This window comes from Siniperca chuatsi, linkage group LG14 (assembly GCF_020085105.1).
Source record: "Siniperca chuatsi isolate FFG_IHB_CAS linkage group LG14, ASM2008510v1, whole genome shotgun sequence".
Taxonomy (NCBI): domain Eukaryota; kingdom Metazoa; phylum Chordata; class Actinopteri; order Centrarchiformes; family Sinipercidae; genus Siniperca; species Siniperca chuatsi.
Window position 1 is genome coordinate 17,390,395 of NC_058055.1, and position 21,239 is coordinate 17,411,633.

Genomic DNA, 21,239 nt, shown 5'->3' on the forward strand with positions numbered 1-21,239 from the left:
GTTACTTTTTTAATTACCTGACTGGTAAGATGATATTGAACATACCCTTTTCTCTCTCTCTGCACACAGGTACACACACACATAATTACACAAGTGGACCAATCACAGCAAGAATACACTGTCCTCCGCTCCACACGCAGTCATACTATCTGTTTGCATATTCACGTTTGTGGTTCATCTTATGCTCTGTCTCAGAGCTTGTTGTCTGAAACCACTTTTAGGATTATTTTATTTATGTAGGTAAGTACTTCTACAATTATTTCAAGGCTTGAACAGTGTTTTAATAAAACTTGACACCTGCACTTTAAAACCAGCATTAGCAAATGTTTGGGTGATTAAAACTCCAAATCATAATTTTTAAACAAATAAGAAATAATGGAATAGGATGAGAATATGGTGTTAAATGTCTCTACAGTTTCTTTTTTTACATTAAGTTTTTTGTAGAACTTGTTAATTTTATTCTAACTGAGAAACACTTAAAAGGAACTTAATGTCTTTTTTCAGATTTGTGATGATTTCTCTTCAAAAAATCCTGAATGTGTTTATCACTCTGTCTCTGCTGAACAGCCCTGCCTCCACTATGGAGCGAGGTAGGAAAATGTTTTGAATGGATATGGTTTGATAGTTTGATAGAATATTGAGTCAAAATACTTAAATATGGGTGGAGTTGGGTCTCACAATGAATTTTATAATAATTCATAGTTATGGTTATACAAGAATAAGACAAGACAATTGACAGTGGCATCTTTCTTTCAGAGACAGAAGCCTATTTCTCACTTTAAATTAAGTATTCTTTTAAAATTACAACCTGCGTGGCCGAACCCACAGTTCTGTGAGAAAGTCACTGTGTTGATTGTAAAATAAGTCAAGAATATCTAAAACAAACACAGCATACCGTAGTTAAACACTAAATGGCTACGCACTTAGATATATGGTCTCTCTAAGTTATAGATGAAAGGTCAAAAGCCTGAAGTCAATATGAGAAGTTAAGCAGAGTTGTAATATGTTTACCAATTTAACTGGCCATCTGTTGTCTTTTATTACATTTCAGTTTCCAGCTTTCATAGACTGAATTCTCATGTTTCCTGCAAAATGATTAACAGCAACTAATGCAATATTTTAAACAAACAAACAAATAAATGAAACATCCATGCGACTAAGAAAACAACTCAGTTTTTTAAATTAGTTCTTCAATTTATCCATCGATTAAGAAAATTAATCATCTGCGGTTTTGAAGATTTATCAAATTGCCATTTATCAAGCAAATGTCAAACATTTGGTTTTTCCCTGTTTTTCTCTTTGATATAATTGGAAATGAAGTATCTTTATATGGTATATTCAGCTTATATGGTCAGACAAAACAAGCAACTAGCAACAAGATGGCAGTGGGCTCTGCAAAATTGTGCTGAGCATTTCTCTGATATTTTGTAAGCTAAATGAGTAAGTCATTCATCATGAAAGTTAATTGTTTAAAATAATCGTTAGTTTTAGCCCTATTTTAATTAAAGTTGTATCAATTGAGGTTTCCCTACATGCTGACATTACTGACTTTACAGTAAACTGCAGGGATTTCTATCCAATCAAGTCAGCTCTGTAAATATCAACAGTAATATGTCTTAAAGGAGTTCTCCACCGATTTAGCATTGCGCTCTTGTAACACTGTCAGACTCACGATGGACAGTTTAAAAAAAAAGAAATGGTAAAAATCCATGCAGCAAATCCAGAGATAACACCAGATCCAGTCAGCTCCAACTGATGCTGACCGGCAGTTTTCAAGCAACTCCCTCTGGAGCCACAAAAGGCTTTATATAACTTTTTTCACTCCCAAAGACCTGTAAACAGACTTTGATGTGTAAAATCGGTGGAATTCCCGCTTTAAATTGGATTATGATGTGACACTGGAAATGCCATGTCATTTGGTTCCATAGCATGTTAGCCTATATGAGTTTGAATTAAGTAAAGTTTTTGTCTAAAATCTTTTTGAAAATAGACAAAAAGCAGTTTCAGAAAGATATAACACATTTCACTCTCTCTTCTCAGTACTGCTCTACTAATATGTGCTGTATGATTTACGGTCTTTTCCCGTCAGTACCTCGGCTCAGTCTATGGGGGGAGGTGGCTGACTTCACCCTCGAGTGCAGCCACTGGATACTAAAGCCTCAGGTCTTCATCCCCGCCCTGCAGGAGTTCACTGTCTGCTTCAACCTGAAGTTAGAGGTATTGATGACAAATGTCCTTTTTGGCACTACACAACTAATTCCTAAGTTACACTGCCATAACGGCAGGGTTCAAGACTTTATGAATCATGTTTAATCTTTCATCAACCATATCTAGGAATGGGCTTCCTCACCATGGACAGTCTTCATGTACCGTCATCCTGAGGTTCAGTGTGCTGAGCTGGGCTTGGGGGGAAAGAGGGATCGTTTAATGGTCTGGCTGTTTGGAACGAAGTGGACTACCCCTCGGATCAACCTTCGTCTGTCACAGTGGTACTCGCTGTGCCTGACCTGGACACATACTAAAGACACACCTGCCCTATACGTGAATGGCAACCTAGTGGACATCATGGCAGGTGGGTTAAATAATAGACGGGGTTGAAAGTTACTGAACTCTGGAGGGTGCTATAGGGTGGCTTTCTTAACCACGATATTTTTAAGTAACATTCAAAATGCAATCAGCATTTTAAAAGACAATAAATAAAGAGCTGCAAGTCCCACACTGTAGTATTTTATTTTGTGTTCCAACATCTTATGGCCTGTTTTTATTATTTTATTTTCAATTCTCACTACTATGTTTATATTCTGATGGTGCTCTGTTACCATATTTGTTTTATACATTATATGTTCTTGTGCTGCTTTTGTGTTTTGGTAAGATAAAGACAACTTTTCACTTTGAGGGGCATTAGATTTGTATTTTATTCATGCCAGGTTAGTATTTGTATTGGGTCTCGATTTGAGTCAACTTGCATGGCCTTATTGGGATACAAAAAAACCCTCCCAGCAGCATGGAGATCAGAACTGGTACATTAGAGCTGATGAAATGGAAGAGAGTTTTCTTTGTGTTGGATGTAGGGATCCAGCGATCCAGCTTTTATTCTCCCGATACTGATCTGATTCTGATCTCTCAGCTCAGGATATCTGCCGATACAGAGTACCAGTCCGATACAGTGCTCTCTTTTTAATTTAAACTCTGGAAACTTGACTGCGTGGAATTCATGAGACCAGGGATTGTTGTGGCACTAAAAACTTAAAACTGATGATGACTGATAGCGGAAACACAGAATTTCATAATGACATGAAAGAGGCTCTATTTAATGTGGATTGGTCATGTCATGTCCTGTTTAATAAGGTTAGCATCGGGACTGATAGCAATCTGGTGTATTGGGTCTATGCAACCCCATTTGAATGCAGGCTACATCCACAGTTTAGCAAAGGATAGGGACACATGACAAGTCCATATGTAATAGTCCATATGAATTTGTGCCTAGTAAACATTTTCAGTGTTAAATTGTGGTGCCATTTCAGTAGTAATTACTTGGAACTGATGATTGGAGAGACGTTTCGTCTCTACATTTGTCTCTTTTGGCTCTGAGGCAACTGACAATTAAACGTTTGGGTGTTTTGACCCTGCTTTGTGCCGCGCTACCTTGTTTTCTTTCCTCCTAGATACAACTCCCTCCATTTCCCCCTCGTGCTACCAACTGGCCCCCAATGGAACACTTACTCTGGGTGCGGCACACCTCCTGGGCAAATTATCTATGTTTCGGCTATGGGGGCGAGAACGCAGCAAACAGGAAGTGACTTCACTAAAATGTACAGAGGGGGATCTGGTGAAGTGGAAGAGAGACAACTGGGACTCTCAGAAATGTGATCCGCTTCCGGATTCCAGCCTGCAGTGTGGTGAGCCAATAGAAAACGTCCTTTACATCAACTGGAATATCTTTTCTCTGATTATTTCTACTAAAGTAAAATGCTTTTGTCCCACAGTGTTTATACAACAGTCAGTGATTCACTTTAATGCAGTAAATGGTCTGTCAGTTTCAACAAGTGTTTTACAGCTCTTTCCTACCTTGTAGGAAAGGCACGGCCTCACGGCTGCCTTTGGTTTACTTTATGTGCTCAGCCCTTAGATTAAATACTGACCCCGTCTTTTTGTCAGTTAAGTAAATATAGAAGCCATTCTGTGATCACTAACATTAAGATCAGAAGCATTAATCATACAGCTGTCACAGGTTGTTATTCTGCAAAGCTGGAACCTGTTGTAATTTTCACCTTAAAACTAATGTTAACCCTTAAGTAAATCTAAACTTCTTGATTTGATTGAAAATCTTGTTTATAACACGGGGTCAACACTGACATCAGAGTTTAGAACATTTCAATGTTAATTTATTTAACAAAATAACTTTTGTTTTTTAATTATTGATTCTGATTTCTCGGCTAGGCAAGAGCAAATAACCACACGTCTTCATTTTCATGTTGAAAGTGTATCAATTCATGTCTGTGAGAGATTAATCTGACATTCTTTTACACAACATTAAGTGAAGGTTAAGAAATAAAATCTAATGACTGAAGGTTTAAATCAAAATGTGTAAGAATCACAGATTTTACTTTACATAAAACATATCTGACACATTTGAATACAGAGCTTAGTTTTAGGAAATGCCCTTCGCAATAATATTAAAATGTCTGCAGTTGATACTAACAATGAAATAAGAAGTTGTTCTGCAATATTATAGTTTCAGTATAACCATTAATTCAGTATCAACATTAATTCACATGTAGTTAAAACAAGTTCTGCTTTTCCAGTTGAGCCCCGGTTTTGGTTTGTTACCCTCAGTTTTGGCTTAGCGATGAACATGGAGCTAAACACAAACACTGTTTCTGTTATAATGTTTTACATTTCCCATCTTGTATACACCATAATGCATTTGTTTATCATAATAAAAGATCATTTAGAATAAAACAAAGACAAAAGCAGTTATTATTAATTAAGCAATTAAAATGCTTTTAGGATTTAGTGTGAAAATATAATTATGTTTAAATACTTAACTGTACTTGCAGTTATCAACTTTATTGGTATATGTTTCAATTGTTACTGTGTTTTAATGTACATTTACATATACTTAATGGTGGTTTATATTCTCTTTGGCTGATTGGCAGAATGGTCCGTTTACGAAGTGAGACTGAATTTTGCTATCTTCCGATACGATGGGAACACCACTGAGTGCTACACAGCCAGAGACATCGCACATAACTGGGTAAAAGAAACAAACAAATACACAAAAACAAAAAACACAAGATATTGTCAAGTTAATTGTAAAAACTGACCTAAATGTGTTCCGTATATTGGACTCTGAGCACTGACACTGGTTATTCTTGCTTGGTGGGGCTACATTTTTATAAGGTCCGTTTTATATTTAGACAAACATTTATTTATTTATTTATAAAATGTATCTGTACAAATTACAGGGCTGTTGGGTTGGACTGCATTATAATGTACAGGTGATATTTTGACTCTGTTCACCTGCCGTAAATCTCAGTGGCTGTTACTGCTCTCTGATGTTTGTTGTTCCTGTAGCTCAGAGAGGTGCTGCCGACCAGCATCTATTTACACAGAGTGTCTGTGTTTGAAGTGACCAGGTATGAAAAGAATCGAGTTTACAACACTGACAAGACTCAATGTATTTTGTAATAAAAATACTTATGAATGTCATTTTGTGTCACATTAATTAAAGAGTATTTTATAGTATATGACAGAGAGGGGGAACCAATGGGCCAAAACCATACTGAGTTTCTCTGATCTCTTACGCAGATCCAGTAAAGACGACAGCCTTGTAAAAACATCACATGAAGACAGGCTGGTAAGGAAGCACATTAGAGCCTGATCAATAGATTGACCGAGCCAATATATTAACAGATATTAGTTTATTGTGGATACAGCTGTAATGGTATACATGTTGGCCGATAAGTAACAAGAAATTGCAGTAAAGACATTGTCAGTGACCTGGTGGCCATACAGTAGTTTGTCCACCAATATTGGCCAACATATTGTTATCACTTATTGATATTTGCCTCAAAAATCGCTCAGACTCAAAAGCATATAGGAAGTTTTGCAATCAAAGGAATAATCTCTGTAGCTAAAATCTGTTTCTAGTGTATCTGTAACATGTGTCTTTTATTCTTCAGGTACGGTGGGCTCCCCCTAACAACAGGTAACATGGTTTAGGTTTGCTGTGTCACTTAATGATTTTGGATTTCTAAATATTACATAATCTGATAGCAGCTTGGCAATAAGGTGGTCAACTATAGGATGCACGATCAATTGATAGCTCAAATTATATTCCTTTAATTCTAAAATCTATCTATATGCAAATGTATAATTGTAAATATGTAAAATATGTAGTTTTTTGGAGTTTATTTACATGGGCAAAGACTTTGAATTCATCACATTAAATTTCCACACTTGGGCGAACTCTTCTGACCTGAATTCTCTAAACAAATCACATAGTGATTGTTCAGTAAGGAAGAGTAAACTAAAGAGTAGAGTTAATCACAGGAAAAATATGTAAATCTCATATTTACACATTGCCTTGCTCTGCTTCTTACAGCAAAGGCAGAATTTTATCAGTACTTCACATCATTCTTTCTTTCTTGTAAAATATTGGATACAAAATCCTTAAATCCTTAGAAGGAAAAATCACTCTGCTCACAACTCATGTCCACACTAAGGCTGTAACAAATTTTAAGAGGCCACAAGTCAAAATACGTGTAGCAAAGGACAGTAAAAACACTACAACTCTATGTCTCCCCTGCAGGTTTGACTGCCTGGTTCATGTAAGCGTTATCCCCAGCTTGGATGTGGCAGCTGTGCAAAATGAGATGTTCACGGACCTTCGGATTCCCTACAATGACCCCAGTGGTCTGCTACGGCTGCTGGCTGATGCAAACAGCATACACACCACACCTGTTGGTAGGAAAGAGTTCTCACCATGCATGTGTGTTTGTGTAAACTTTGCAGAAAAACTAATTCTGGTTTACAATCTTTCCCCTCTTTCTAGAAAGTTTTGCCACCACCACCATCAGGCCTCCTGATGTGGTGACAGAGCCCTCTCCAGTCACAACCACCACATTTAAAGCCACAACATCCATTACCACTACTGGCACCACCACAAGTCCCTCTACCAGTGCAGCCACAGCCACCACTTTTACACCAAGCCCAGCAAATATCTCTGGTCAGTCTGATAATTTACAGTCACAGAAATGCTTTCCATCTCTGTTTTGTGTGGATTATTAGGGGATTTTATTTGAGCTGTACCCTAGTGGATGCCTTATGGGAAGTTACTAAGTGTTTATTTTGTCTGGATCTTTTCTGCAGAGCTGTATTTTGAGGTTAAGGTGAATGTTTCCATAACAGGAGACTGTGACGCAGAACAGATTCTTTCCACTTGGGTATGTCTGACAAAATAGCATAGCTCTTTTAGTTTTAGGAATAGAACACAGATTTGGCTTTACCCATCTTAAATGTGGCTTCTGACTCTCCACAGCTTAACGCCAGTCTACCTGATGACACGATGATGGTGCTTGACCTCCAGCTGCTCCCCAAAGCTCAAAGGTTCAGTATGTGATGTAGCTGCCACACCACCATCATCACCATCTATTTCCACACAATCTTGTACAATTTATTAACTTTCAACGTGAACAATTTAATTTAATGACTGATATCACTTCCAGACATCTTCCTAACCTGCAGTCAAACGTCTCTGCCTCTGAGGAAGTAAGTAAACATAAAAAAGCTCTCATGTCACAAATGAAGCTCTTAACCATGCTCTGACTATATGAAATCTTTTACAACTTCAGCATGATTTTCAGACTCTATAGTAGAGTTTACCCCTGCTTCCAGTCTTTAACTATGGAGCTAGAACCAAAAGTTGATTAGCTTTGCTTAGCATAATGTACAGTCATGAAAGTGTTATCAATCTTCTCATCTAACTCTGCAAGAAAAAGCATAAGCATATTTCCCAAAACGTCAAACTATTCCTTTAACATGCACTATTTTCCTGATAAAGCTATTCAGTTTTTGCTGCAGAATTTTTTGACTTTTGTTCTGGTAAACGTGGAAAAACCTCCCCACTGAAACCTACAATAATGAAATGCTTTGTAGGTGGTCAGCAGATCCATGAGTTAAGAAAGGTTAAATTGTTGAATACCACCCTCAAAATAAGTATTAACTTGAACTGAAATGAATGAACACAATGTGGCAAAATGTATACATTTCACTGGATTAATAGACTTTACACATTTGGTTGTATTCGGCTGGAATGTATTTAACTGAAATGCAAATCCTGAAATTGGTTTAACCATTTCATGTTCTGCCTTGAATTGAAATACTTTTTCCCTCCAGTTTTAAAGCTGTGTCAATATTTTTATTCTTTTCCAGGTGTTCATATACAGAGTCTTAAGGTATGGTACTTGTAGCTCTAAACAACTTCACTTAGATCTAGGCCTGTCGCAATAATTACGTTATCGACTTATTGTACGATATATGGACATGATCTCGATAATTTTTGCTGACCTCGACATTGCCCGTTTGTTTACATAAGAATATCACCAACATGACATACCGACTACCGACATGATGCCAGAATAAACAGCAGGGTTTTCCCTACCATTATAAGACTTGGGGCGTTTTTTTCACAGCGCCTAAGACAAATAAACAGAAAAAACTATGCTGAGATACGTTTTGTTGACATTTCTGGTCGCGCTGCTTCTGTCCTCTCGTAGTCTGTCCTCTGTGTGGAATTTCACGGTGGGCGGGGTTCAGGCAGCTCCGCCACACACAGTACACGATTTGAGGGGGGATGAGGGGGGATGCCATCCCCCTTGTTGTTAGCAAAATGACCAAAATCCATCCCTCGTTAACCTGCTCAAAAGATGCTCTGTGCTTTGTCTCGTAGTGGCGCTTAACACTGCTGATTTTCAGCAGTATGAGACACACCGGTTTTGAACTGCCTGTGAGAAGATTGAACATGAAAGAGTATATCCATTCTGGATTAAAAGCTCTGTTTCTGCTGTCTACTTCTCTTTTACAGCACGCCATGTGAAATTATTTCTCTGACTCGTCTGTCTACCTGTGTGTATCTCTCACTCACTTAATAATTCTCATCAATTTATAGATATTTTCTACAGCAGACAGGGGGGAAAGAGAAAGTGTGGCAGCAGCAGGCCGGGTCAGAAATTAACAGAGCTTGGACCAAAAGTGCCCTTGAATGGCCATAAACTTTTTAACTTTTTTTTGCTGTTCTCAATTGTTATTTTTTTTCAAATAAAATTGAGTATTTATTTGACAATATAATGTAATAATTATACTTTATTTCAGAGTTTAGTAAATGCCACTAAAAATCAGTTCAAGAGGCAAAAAAAATAGGCTACTTTCTGGGAAAAAAAAACAGAACAACAAAAAAAAAGGTACAAGGATGCAAATGCCCTTAAAAATGACAATAATATCGTTTATCGCAATTATTGCTGGGACAATATATTGTCCAACAAAAGTAGTTATCATGACAGGCCTACTTAGATCAAGAACAAATTAAACAGAAGGAAAATGAATACATGAAGTCGAACACGCACAACAAGGAAAATAATGAAACAGTACCAGTATAACAGGCTGCTTAGCAGACGTATTTACTTTTTCACACAGCATCATAAATTGTGTGGGACATTATAGTTCAATTTAGCTTTTTAATTCATTCATCAAATATATCCATTTTGGAAACTCATAATTAACTATTGTACTATTTGCAGAGAGAGCTGTATTTTCCAGGTTCAGGTTATGATGTCGCTGTCAGACACACAGAAAATGGAAGAGCAGATAAGATACCTGCTGCTAACGCCTTATAACAACGGATCCATCTCCATAGTAACTGAGGACATACAGATAAGCCGCATACGTGAGTAAGGTTCAAGGAAAAATTACACAGTATAAAATTTTAAAACTGAAATTCTATTACTTTTAATAATTGATATTAAATTCTATTTTAAAAAAAGTAAAAAAAAACCCAAATCAGTTTGTCTTTCTCTCTTTCTCCATCTGTGTCGCTGTCACCCTGTTTTAGTGATATTTAAATGCAACGCAGAAACCCATCAGACGAGGAAAGGCCTGTTTGAGTGGCCCACCACATCAGGAGGAAAAAATGCAACTTGGCCATGCCCAAAAAACCCTCACCACTACGCCACCCGAGCGTGGTGAGCGCTCAGACAGTTCATTCATTTATTTTGCAAACTGCTTAATCAAAACAAATGCAGCACTGTCCAGGGAAAACAGTATTCCAATGAGTGCTGGAACGATTGAAGCTATTCTGACAATCTATAAGTTATTTTTCAAAATATTACTGTCAAATGTCAGGATATGCTGCTTTTGCTGCTTTTCTCTGTTTGATATTACTATAAATGAATAATTGAATATTTTTGGTTTTAAGACTGTTGATTGCACAAAAGAAGCTAACTAAAGGCATCACCTTGGGCTCTGAGAAATTGTGATGGACATTTTCCACCATTTTCTGACATTTAGTAAATGACTGAACTATTAAAGAAGAATCAAAAGATTAAATGTTAATACAAAATAATTGTTAGTTGCAGCCCCACTCACAATATACACTGTTACGTTTTTTACTTTAGTAGACCCAAAAGAACTTGTTTGATGTCTACCAGTTGCAGGGTAACTTTTTAGACTTGATAGCATTGCTGGATGTGATATTTGAAGACACTAAGTTCCAATGATTTTATCACTGATGTTTTGACCAAACTTAATATTTTTCAAGATTACTCTTCTCTACTTTGTACACTTGCATTAACAGCAAAACCCTACCCAAGAAAGCTTACTGAATTAATAAACAAACATTAAATACTCTGGTAAATTGACACAATTGATGTTTACAGGTGAAATCCAGGTATATATTTAGAGCTGGCAGCTTTTTTTAAAATATTAAGCTCTATGTTATCACCTGTATGTTTATTGTATCCTGCCATTGACTTGTACTACTTACTGCTTTCACTTATCACTGAACTAATGACCTGCAGACAATTAATCATGCAGTCATACTGAGAAAAGAGTACATGTATTTAGCTGGTTGTCAACTTGAATTTAACACATGAATAAATACAGGCCTATATGGCTATTGATTACATCCACTGGTATATATTTACATGGCTATCTCACTGTGTTCACGACACTCACTGTGTGTTGACTCAGCGTGACAATACTTATTGATGGCTTCTCATGAGCTGTTGGAGCCTGTGCTGTAAAATCATTAATCAGGATGTCTGTGTCACTAATGAGTCGAGTTAATAGATGGGTGATTCCCAGGATCAACAGCCTCCCAGCTGTCTAAGCTCTGTCTTAGGGATGCCTTTTCTGCCAAAGTAAGACTTGGGGAATCATAGATAACAAAAACTTACCATACAAATAGAAATTATAAGACTAAAAGATACCTAGCTTGTAAAAATATATACAAGATGAGGAATAAAACAAAAATTTAGCAATGGTTCTGTTAAAAAAGCAGGGTTTTTAAGCCCTCTCCCGCCGTCCTCTCACCACCTGTTTGTCTGACAGTAAGCTGTGCCACAGTACCCACTGGATGGTCCCAGACCTGGAACACTGTTCTCTAGTGGTGGAAACCATCCCTGATCTGGACCACGTCAAAGTCACTCCTGGTCTGTTACACACTTCATTTGTATGTATTTTGATGTAGTTGTCAACTTATAAATAATTGCATCATTCAGTCTCAAATTTATGGTTCAAAATGTTATGTTAAAGATACAACGAATTCATAATGAGATATTTATTTTAATAACTCAGTTAAAAGGTCAGGATTTATTCTATGATGGATCTGTGAAAAAACAACAACAAAAAAACAACACACCACCAGATACATTATTTCCCAAGTTTTATTAATTTGTCTCCAGAGAATGCACTGGATGTGGTGGAGATGATTGAGGGATTACTAAGCAACCACTCCACACTAAACTACCAGGAGCTGGTCACCGTCCTCAACAAGCTGGAGGACGTGGTCAACCTCAGTGTGGTCACACCAAACTTGGGCCAAGCTCTAATCAACATCATCTCGGACATACTGGAATCTGACAGCAACCTGTTGCCTTTTACTAACACGTAAGGAGGGAAAACTGAATCAAAAATCCAAATGATGGAATCTTCTTGACTTTTCTGTTTGATGTCTGTTTACCCTTCTTCTCTGTCTTCCTCTTCAGCATCCTAAATATCACAGAGGCAGTGGGAGACAAGATGGTGGGCTACGAGGGCTCCTCCACCCTGGTTGCTCAGGCCATTGCTATCTCAGTGGTGGATGTAGTTCCCGGACAGTTTGGCAGTTTGACTTTCGGAGTGTCATCTGACCGCGCTGGCACAAAGCCTGAGGTTAGTAAAGTAACAACAACAATCAACAAATGTTCTCAATCTGTCTGAACCCGCAAAAAAAAAAAAAAAAAAGAATAATCTACAGCTATAATGTTTGTTTGTTTTATTTACATTTTATTTTTAAGTTGAAATAAATATGTTAAATCATGATAAATAGAGTTGAGCCCTCGGCCAATGAAAAACATCTCTCACTATTTGGTCTGATATAAGGAAAGCTGTCAGTAGAGTTTCCTGCTACAGTTATACCATATACACTTAACCCCTTAACATCCAGTTTTCCCATTTAATTTTCCGTTAAGTAGAATTAAGGTTGAAAATATCATCTTATTCCACACTGTCTGACAGCCACATGTATATTCTGAATCATCTTGTTCTAGCTCTGAATTGAAGCACAGTTTTTTATGGCTGCACCATTCCATAAAATATAAATATTCTGGATGTCTTGTACATTATTTTAGACACATTTCCAATAGTCATATTTTGTATCTTTTGAAACTTTGAGATCTCCACTAGAATTTAAAATAAACTTTGATGTTATCGACTTGAAATTCACAAGAAATATAGCCTCTTCTAACAAATTTGCAATTTAAATGCAGTGGTGTATACACAAAAATGCAATATTATCTGTACTTATTAATGTAACTTCTCTCAAATCTACCATACAATGAGAATCACTGCTTAAACTCTGTCGTTATTATTATTATTCACATTCTTGTCACACAAAGTCTGCACTGAATCTGAAAATCACTTTGAGTCTGGGCTTAAAAGAGTTCATAAATTTCTCTCTTTGTTGTAGATTTTCATCAACAGGTTTCCCTTCAACAGCACAGTGGCGTTCATCTCTCTGCCATCTGTCCTGCAGCACAGCTTCCCACAGAACAGCTCCAACCAGAGAGCACCAAGGGTTACGTTTCAGTTCTACGGCATCCCGATGCTCTTCAAGGTACTATTTTGTATGAATCCTTTCTCTTCAAGAAACAGGAAATATATGCAATTCTATCAGAAAATTTAAGGCCATTCTTGAAACATCAGTGTTTTATTTATACTTGCACATGCATTTTGTTATTATTTCCAGAGCAGCCAAAAGGGGCAGGCCCTCAACACCTTTGTGGTGTCAGCCAGTGTGACCAATGCCAGCTCTCCAATCAAAGACCTAGAGGAAGATGTCAAAGTCACGCTTCACCATCTTATACCCAATACAGTAGGATCAACTGTCCTTTAAAAATATGGCTAACTGCTGAAGGACATAAATCTACTACAGTTATTGCTGCTTACACTGCTGCCAATATAATGAATGAATGAGTTAGTAATGCCTTTAATTAACAAAAACATTTAATTTTCATCTCTGCTAAAGCTTTACAAGGACGTACAGTGTGTGTACTGGAACTTCAATAAAAACAGTAGGTCTTGATTTAAATGATCACTACACTTACATTTAAAAAAAAATGCTGGATGAACTGTGTAATACTAAATGTCTGTGTCGTCATCTAGATGGACATGGAGGCTGGGATGATTACGGCTGCAGAAAATACAACAGCAGCTCTGACTACACAACATGCCTATGTGATCATCTCACACACTTTGGAGTTCTTCTGGTATGTATTGTATATTTCTGTTTTACTGTTTCCTGGAAAGCACACTTTCAAAAAAAGTTTTAGTAATAGTGACAGTGCTAGCAGCAGTATTAATAGTAGTAGTGATAACAATGAGGTTCTAGACAAGGGAAAGTGGTTCAACACAGATTTTACCAGCAGGGGGCGCTCAAAGCCCAATATATAAAAACTACTGTCAAGCAAAGTTTGACACAAATTCCTTATTAGACCAAGTAATCAAGAGATATGCTTCCTGTTCTCTGGTGTTTCTATAGGTCGCAAAGATACATTGCTTTTACAGCACAGTACATGTAATAAATGATGACACCTAAGGGTGGTGCAAGACATATCCTTTTGACAAAATTGCACTGAACAGATTCCAAAACTGCAAATATAATCAGGGCTATTACTCATATTGTTACTGAAATTGACACTTGAGCTGTGTTCCCCAAATCTGCCACTAATTCACACACACTAGTGCTAGAGGGAGTTAGTCATTTAAGTGTTTCACTGAGGGAATAGAAAGATGCAGGTTTTCATGCTAGTTTGTACTTGGTAGCAGGGACAGGAGCACTTACTGTTATTGATGATGACAGATGACTTACAATCTGTGTTTTTAGGAGTTATTTGTGGTACACTGGGAAATAAATACAGATACACTCATGCTTACTCTGTGTGTGTGTCTAGGATGTCTCCAGGACCCAGGTGGACCCGGCTAATGAGCAGATCCTGACCATTATCACCTATGTTGGTTGTGGAGTCTCATCAGTGTTCTTGGGAATCACAGTTCTCACTTACACAGCTTTCGAGTGAGACTCCAACCACCCAGTTATTATATTATAAATGTTTTCTACTTGTCATACACTGACTGTGTTTACATGCAGACTAGTAACCTGTTGGTAGGTCTAAAATGTCATGTCATCACTAATGCAGATAAACACTATATTTTTGAGTCAAATCATTGGGTCCATACTGAAATACCCAGCACTCTGTCCTTGAATAACAACAAGAAATGTGTGTTAGACCTTAGGCTGCTGTTTCTGGAAAGTATGACCACATTGTTTTTCTTGGTACTTTTTTTGTGATAGCTGTGATATCTGTGCTGTGTATATACAGTGTTGTGTATGTTCGTGTTTATTGCTTGTCTTATTTACATCAGAATCATAAGCTCTCTGTGTCTTACCTTTTGTTTTCTCCCCCATGTTTTATTTCTGTCTCTGTCTCAGAAAGCTTCGTCGAGACTACCCCTCTCAGATACTCATCAACCTCTCCTTGGCGCTGCTGGGTTTAAACCTGGTGTTTCTGGTAAACTCCTGGCTGTCCTCTTGGGGTCTATATGGCCTCTGTGTGGCTGTAGCATCCACGCTGCATTATTTCCTCCTGGCATCATTTACCTGGATGGGATTAGAGGCTGTTAACATGTACTTTGCGCTCGTCAAAGTCTTCAACGTCTATGTGCCCTCTTACATCCTCAAGTTCTGTGCTCTGGGATGGGGTGAGTCGTGTGTTCGGCTGACTGCCTTTTAATAGGACAGTGCTGATGACTGAAACATTGAGATGAAAAAGTTAGCTGTCGTCATTATTATTTCCAAGGCTGTAACACATGCTTTAAAAACATTTAAACTGTCCCTCCAGGGATTCCTCTGGTGATCTGCATCCTGGTGCTCATCGTGAACAGGGAGGCATACGGCAGTCACCTCTACACAGATGTAGAGTCTAGCTTAGAGCCATTGGACAACTCTGACAACTTGTGAGTTTTGGCATCATCTTATATTCATTTTCCAAGTCTTGATGCATATTTGAAACACAGAGGTTTCAATCAGCAGTGAGACTGACATAATCTCTATACCTTCTATACTGTTTGGCTGCTGGTACACAGTGAAATTATACAAACAACCTGTGTGTTGATGAGTTGCAGGTTAAATGCAACATTAATGTACGCCTCTTCTCCAAAATGTGTTTTGCTTATTGTTGCTTCACTCGGATGTTTGGACGTTCACTGTGCACAATGATGTATGCTCAGTTAGTATGTATGCAATTGTATACAATGATGTAGTTTAAAACATGTACGAGATGATTTTGTGACATCAAAGCTAGTTTGAAAGCCAATCAATTCAATATGCATCTTACACAAGTGTGATGTTAATCCACAAATCTTAAAAATCCTCAAACTTGGTGATTTTTCTCCTTGGATAAAAGTCAGTTTGTTACATATTATTGTTAAACATCAAGCTGCTCTTACAGTAGTAGAGCCAAACTTGCTGTTCAGCCGCTTTTTGCAAATGTAGTTGTGAAACCTTTAAGTCATTCCTACTTCTTCTACAACCATGTTTCATTTAAATCTTTCACACTGCAACGCCCACTACAGTGTGGCACAGAATGTGTATGTGCCACACTGGACAACCACAATGACCACTGCATCTCTCCTCTCTTCCTCCATTTCTCTTTGTATGTGACTCTCTTCCCCTGACTCACTCCCTCTTCTCTATCCCTTTTCCCTACTTAATCCTTGTTCCCTCAGCTGTTGGCTCCAAGACGATGCAACATTTTACGTGTCAGTGGTTGCCTATGCCGTGCTCGTCTTTCTCCTCAACATTGCGGTAAATCATTTTAACATTTCATTAGAAGTTCGTACATAAGTTCAAACTACTAAAACACTGCTCAATGTCTACATTTTACTGGTAAATGTATCACAGTATTCTCCTACCCTAACCCTAATTACCTTTCAAATTTTCACAGTATTAGAAGGAATAGCTACAGGACTTATGAATTAGACAACACTTGTTTTTGAGAATACTTGAAAGCCAAAATAGTATATACTGTACATCTTAAAATTTGATAATCTAAAAAACAGACGGATCAGGCTTTGTAGCCCATGTAACCTGTCATGACTCAGTATAATATACAACCTATCCTCCATCAAATCTCCCATTTGAGGGCACTAGCATCCTTATCTTTAATTCCATTATTATTTTCCTGTAATTTAACTACTCTAAGCCTTCTTTTAAATCTCCTTTTAGGTTTTTGTGGTGGTTCTGATCCAGATTCGCCACATGCGAGTCAACAGCCCAGCAGGGACTCGCAGTGGACTGATGCATGACCTGAAGGGAATTGCCAGTCTCACCTTGTTACTAGGACTAACATGGACTGTTGGGTTCTTTACCTGGGGACCCGCCAGAGTAGTTCTGCTGTACCTTTTCTCTGGACTCAATACCCTGCAAGGTTGGTGTTTCTTTTTTGTACAAAGATAAACTGAAAGCCATGCTGGGTAATATATGTTTAGAAATGTTAAGAATAGAACAAATGTGCTATATTGAGTATTTTGGCCTGACAACATACAGTTCAGCTGCTTCAGGGTCTTTATGCAGTTTGCTGTCAGGGGGCACATCCTCTGTTGCACCGACAGTGTAACATCACCATACGCTAATATTTTCTCATCTATCTCCAGAACTGTTGCATTTCCTGGACTGGCTCCCATGTAAATCATGGACGGCTTTGCTTTTTAGAGATATTTTTTTAGCATCTAACTTGATGTCAAACCATTCTCTCTTTATTTTTGTCACAGTATGGTAGTTGTATTAATACTTTTTAACTGTTTCAGGTCGCCTAATATGACTACTGACACTGCTAAATTTCTTATGTTTTTGTCGGCTGATTTGGACAGCAGGACTCAAAGCTCAGTGGTGTGAAGTTCTTCTTTTTACTCTTCTGTGATAATTTTGTGAATGATACTTGCCCACAAATGGAGTGGAACAGGTAGCCTTATATAGCAATTTAGGGGCATTGATTATGCTAATGATGAAATCTCACGAGCGTGCACCTCCTCATGAACCGGTAGCATTCATCAAGTTGAACGGTTGAAATGAACAATTTGAGAAATTGTTGAAATGAAATTTGTGCAGTTACAGTAAGAGGGTTTGGTCAATCTGACTTTGAACATTGATACGAGTAAGCCTCCCTGTTTTCGTATTTTTTCCCCTTCTTGCATGAGGCCCATTGCGTGTGTTGCTGTGTGTTTATTTATTGAGTGAAGGTTTGCTAACTACACATGCAGTTTTCCTCAACGTCCCACTTCACATTCACAGTCCAAAAGAAACCAACAAAACTCACAGATAAAAAGAAGGAAATCAAACAGAGGCTGAATGATGCAACTATTTCACAACTGCCTTTACTTCAGCTCTGCTTTTGTTATTACTACTTTCTTTTTTATCTGAGAGTGACGCAACAAAAGCCTTCCACTTTTTACTATGCGAGAGAAATGCCTTGCTCAAGTGCAAAATAAAAACGAAAGAGCCACCAACCAAGATCCAATCTTGTCCTTCAAAGTTCATGACCTTAGCTCACTTTTGTTTATATTCCAGGACTTTTCATCTTCCTCTTCCACTGTCTGATGAAGGAAAATGTCAGGAAACAGTGGAGGATTCACCTCTGCTTTGGACGTTTCCGACTTGAAGAGTATTCTGGTATGACAGCCACGCATAGTTTGATGTGACTTCATCACAGAACACAAGTTACTTTCGTGGTAACTAAAAGATATTCTCTTGAATTTAATAAATAACTACATGTGATCGGTCAACTGGTACTATGCAAAAGCTTGAGATCACCAGTTATGAACAGCTGCTTCCATGTAACAAATTGGGCTGTCCATCAGTTTGTTTTGGTTTGTGTTGTCACTGTGTTATCAGAATCAGAATCAAAAATACTTTATTGATCCCCGAGGGGAAACTCTTTCGTTACAGCTGCTCACTATCACGTCAATGCACACAGCGATAGATGTACTAATAGAATAGAATTAAATATAATAAATAAGTCTGCAACGAGACAATTAATCCAGTAAGAAATAATAGATGTGCAAATCAAAATATAATACACTATAATACAGCTTATTTAAGCTTGATTTCTGTTATCTGTGTTTGCCGTTGCCATCCAGAGTGGAGCAACTCGGCATCAGTTGGAATCACGGCCAAACCCAGATCCAATCCTCCAAGAGCATCGGTACCATCGGTCCATTCGGTCAAGTCCAGCTCCACAAACAGCACATCAGCTTCCTCAGACTCAAGCCAGAGAGACTCATCCTGCAAGAGACCAAACCTGGGTGAGGAAACAAAGCATAGTCACTCCAAAGCAGCACATCTCCTTACTAAATTCATAACTATCAGTTTGTCAACAATGCTATCATTTTGGCACACGTTAAAAAAGCCAAGATTTTGGCTTCAATTATATTCCTTAATGAGTTTTTAAAAAAACATTTCCTGGGAGATTATCTTCATTTCGTCACTGGTCTTCTTTTGTCATTAAACTCTTAATGGATTCCTTTATTCTCATCTATTGTAAGACATTTAAGGTTGCAATTGAAAGTTATAACTCATCTTGGTAAGATTCAGCCTCCTTCATATGAAATGATGGTGATCACAGATTTAGTCAGACATCACAGTCCCTCGGCTGCCAGAATCACAGTGAAGGTCACTGCATACATTAATGAGAAGGCACTGACGTTAAATAATTACATGAAAGCCCATGTAATTAAGCCGGTTTAAACAACTAAAAGGACATAATTGTTATTTCTTAAACCATCTGACAGCTCAGTTTAAGTTTAACCCCCAACTCCCAGGCATACATTCTCAAACCACATATAAGAAAATGTTTTTCACACCTCTAAATTATTCACAGATGTTTAATTATCTTGCAGGCCTTTTTGTGAATTCCCTGGCTCTCCCTCGAGCCCAGAGAAGCCCCTCAGGTACAGGAGATCTGCCTTCCCAGAGGGGGATGAGATCGACACCTGGCTGGAGGAATCACTTGCTCAGCCAGCAAGAACAAAGATAAAACGCACAGGACATACGTACATATGCATTTGCATACATACACATGCAGATACGCAAATCCCACAAACTGTTATGAAAAGCTTTAAAACTGAAACAACAGCCTTAACACATACTGTACTTCAATAAAGATATATGTAATCCATGCAGCGCAGAGCCTTAATTAACTGCGAAGCACCATTGTATTCCAGCTTCATTAGATAATTGTATCATGCAATTCTATTGTTTTTGTGTTTTTGCTAAATATTGTAAAAGAGCCTGTAATTATGAAGACATGAGTAGTTGCATCAGTTCCAAGGAGGAGTTGGTTGCCAAGCAACTGGTGAGTGGAGCCATGGTGACAATGAACCATGGTACCACACAGTTTATATGAAAAAATAATAAAATTTTAAATTTAAGATGACGCAAGATCCCTGTGTTCCTTCTCTATTTCTGCCAGAAATGTGTATTTCAGACCAAATAAATACTCTACAATCATTCTGTAATCACTTCATTAAATGATTACCACACCATCTTTGAGTGTGACTGCTATCTTGTTCTTGTAAATTCTGACACCTTTGTTGTGATAAACATGTGATGGTCCAAAATAGTATGTTTTAAAATATACTACTGGCATTGATTGGGGTTGATTGGTAGCATCGTAGAGACATAACTGAAATCCATGGTGCATAAATTTCTCCCCATAAAGTTTAACAGATAAAATGTATGTGGATTTTTTTTGCTGGAGTTTCTATATTGTCTGTATCATCTTAACAGCTGCACAATGTATTGCAAACCATCATAAAAGGCTGGCAACAGTTACTAGTTCTGTGAAGTTTCACAAAACTTCTCCATCTTTACTTATAGATTAGCAGAGCGGTTTTGAATTAATCGTATGGTAAATTTTGAAGTCCTAGTTTGTGGATTGCACAAGTTCCAGATTTACTAATATATTTAATATACAATTTATTAGGCAAAATATGTACAACCATACAATATATGAAATGACCACAGATAGTCAGAAAATATAGACAAAAGATCTGAAATTTGAGACTAAAGAAAAAAATGTATCATCGCGTATCGTTTTACTTAATTTCTATTAACTATTTTTAATTCTACACCAGCAATGGCATGTGGAGGGCTCTCAGCTAGTGTGCTAGAGTTAAATCTGATTAAATGATACTGAGCTACTAATAAATAGGGGAACAGGGCTCATAATTTAAAAAACAAACTGAAGGGGCAACAAAAACTAGAGAGGACATTATAGAAGTTGAAACTTTGAACTTCGTACCATATCTTTGGTTCTTCAGCTGCTGATTTCACCTCCTGACCCTGAACACACTGGACTTCTGTGGATACAACTATTACAATCAGAATAAATATGAGTAAGATCTTAGAATGTTTAAAATCATATGTC

The 21,239-nt window shown here is 37.6% G+C and overlaps 1 protein-coding gene and 1 long non-coding RNA gene across 3 annotated transcripts; one reads left to right on the forward strand and one right to left on the reverse strand.

Moving 5' to 3' along the window:
* Positions 1–167: 167 nt before the first annotated feature.
* On the forward strand, positions 168–19,940 carry LOC122888031 (adhesion G-protein coupled receptor G4). 2 transcript variants are annotated; one of them, XM_044221895.1, is made up of 32 exons: positions 168–240; positions 505–590; positions 2,090–2,217; positions 2,335–2,572; positions 3,666–3,899; positions 5,160–5,257; positions 5,578–5,639; positions 5,812–5,860; positions 6,186–6,211; positions 6,815–6,969; positions 7,058–7,231; positions 7,375–7,448; positions 7,544–7,611; positions 7,731–7,773; positions 8,437–8,459; positions 9,801–9,946; positions 10,112–10,241; positions 11,608–11,708; positions 11,961–12,165; positions 12,264–12,429; positions 13,226–13,372; positions 13,505–13,630; positions 13,784–13,829; positions 13,921–14,024; positions 14,709–14,830; positions 15,248–15,516; positions 15,657–15,771; positions 16,543–16,621; positions 17,042–17,243; positions 18,383–18,484; positions 18,952–19,116; positions 19,711–19,940. In XM_044221895.1, the coding sequence occupies exons 1-32, from the start codon at positions 182–184 to the stop codon at positions 19,845–19,847; spliced, it is 3,879 nt and encodes a 1,292-aa protein (XP_044077830.1). In that variant the 5' UTR covers positions 168–181; the 3' UTR covers positions 19,848–19,940. The 2 variants fall into 2 exon arrangements, with proteins under 2 accessions (XP_044077830.1, XP_044077831.1); XM_044221896.1 differs by lacking the exons at positions 168–240; positions 505–590; positions 2,090–2,217; positions 2,335–2,572; positions 19,711–19,940 and having other exon boundaries at positions 3,765–3,899; positions 5,583–5,639; positions 18,952–19,482.
* Positions 12,301–15,745, reverse strand: LOC122888058. The gene is made up of 3 exons (XR_006380645.1): positions 15,489–15,745; positions 15,205–15,415; positions 12,301–12,424 (listed from the first exon to the last, which is right to left on the reverse strand). It is a non-coding gene; the product is annotated as an uncharacterized LOC122888058 (long non-coding RNA).
* Positions 19,941–21,239: the final 1,299 nt, after the last annotated feature.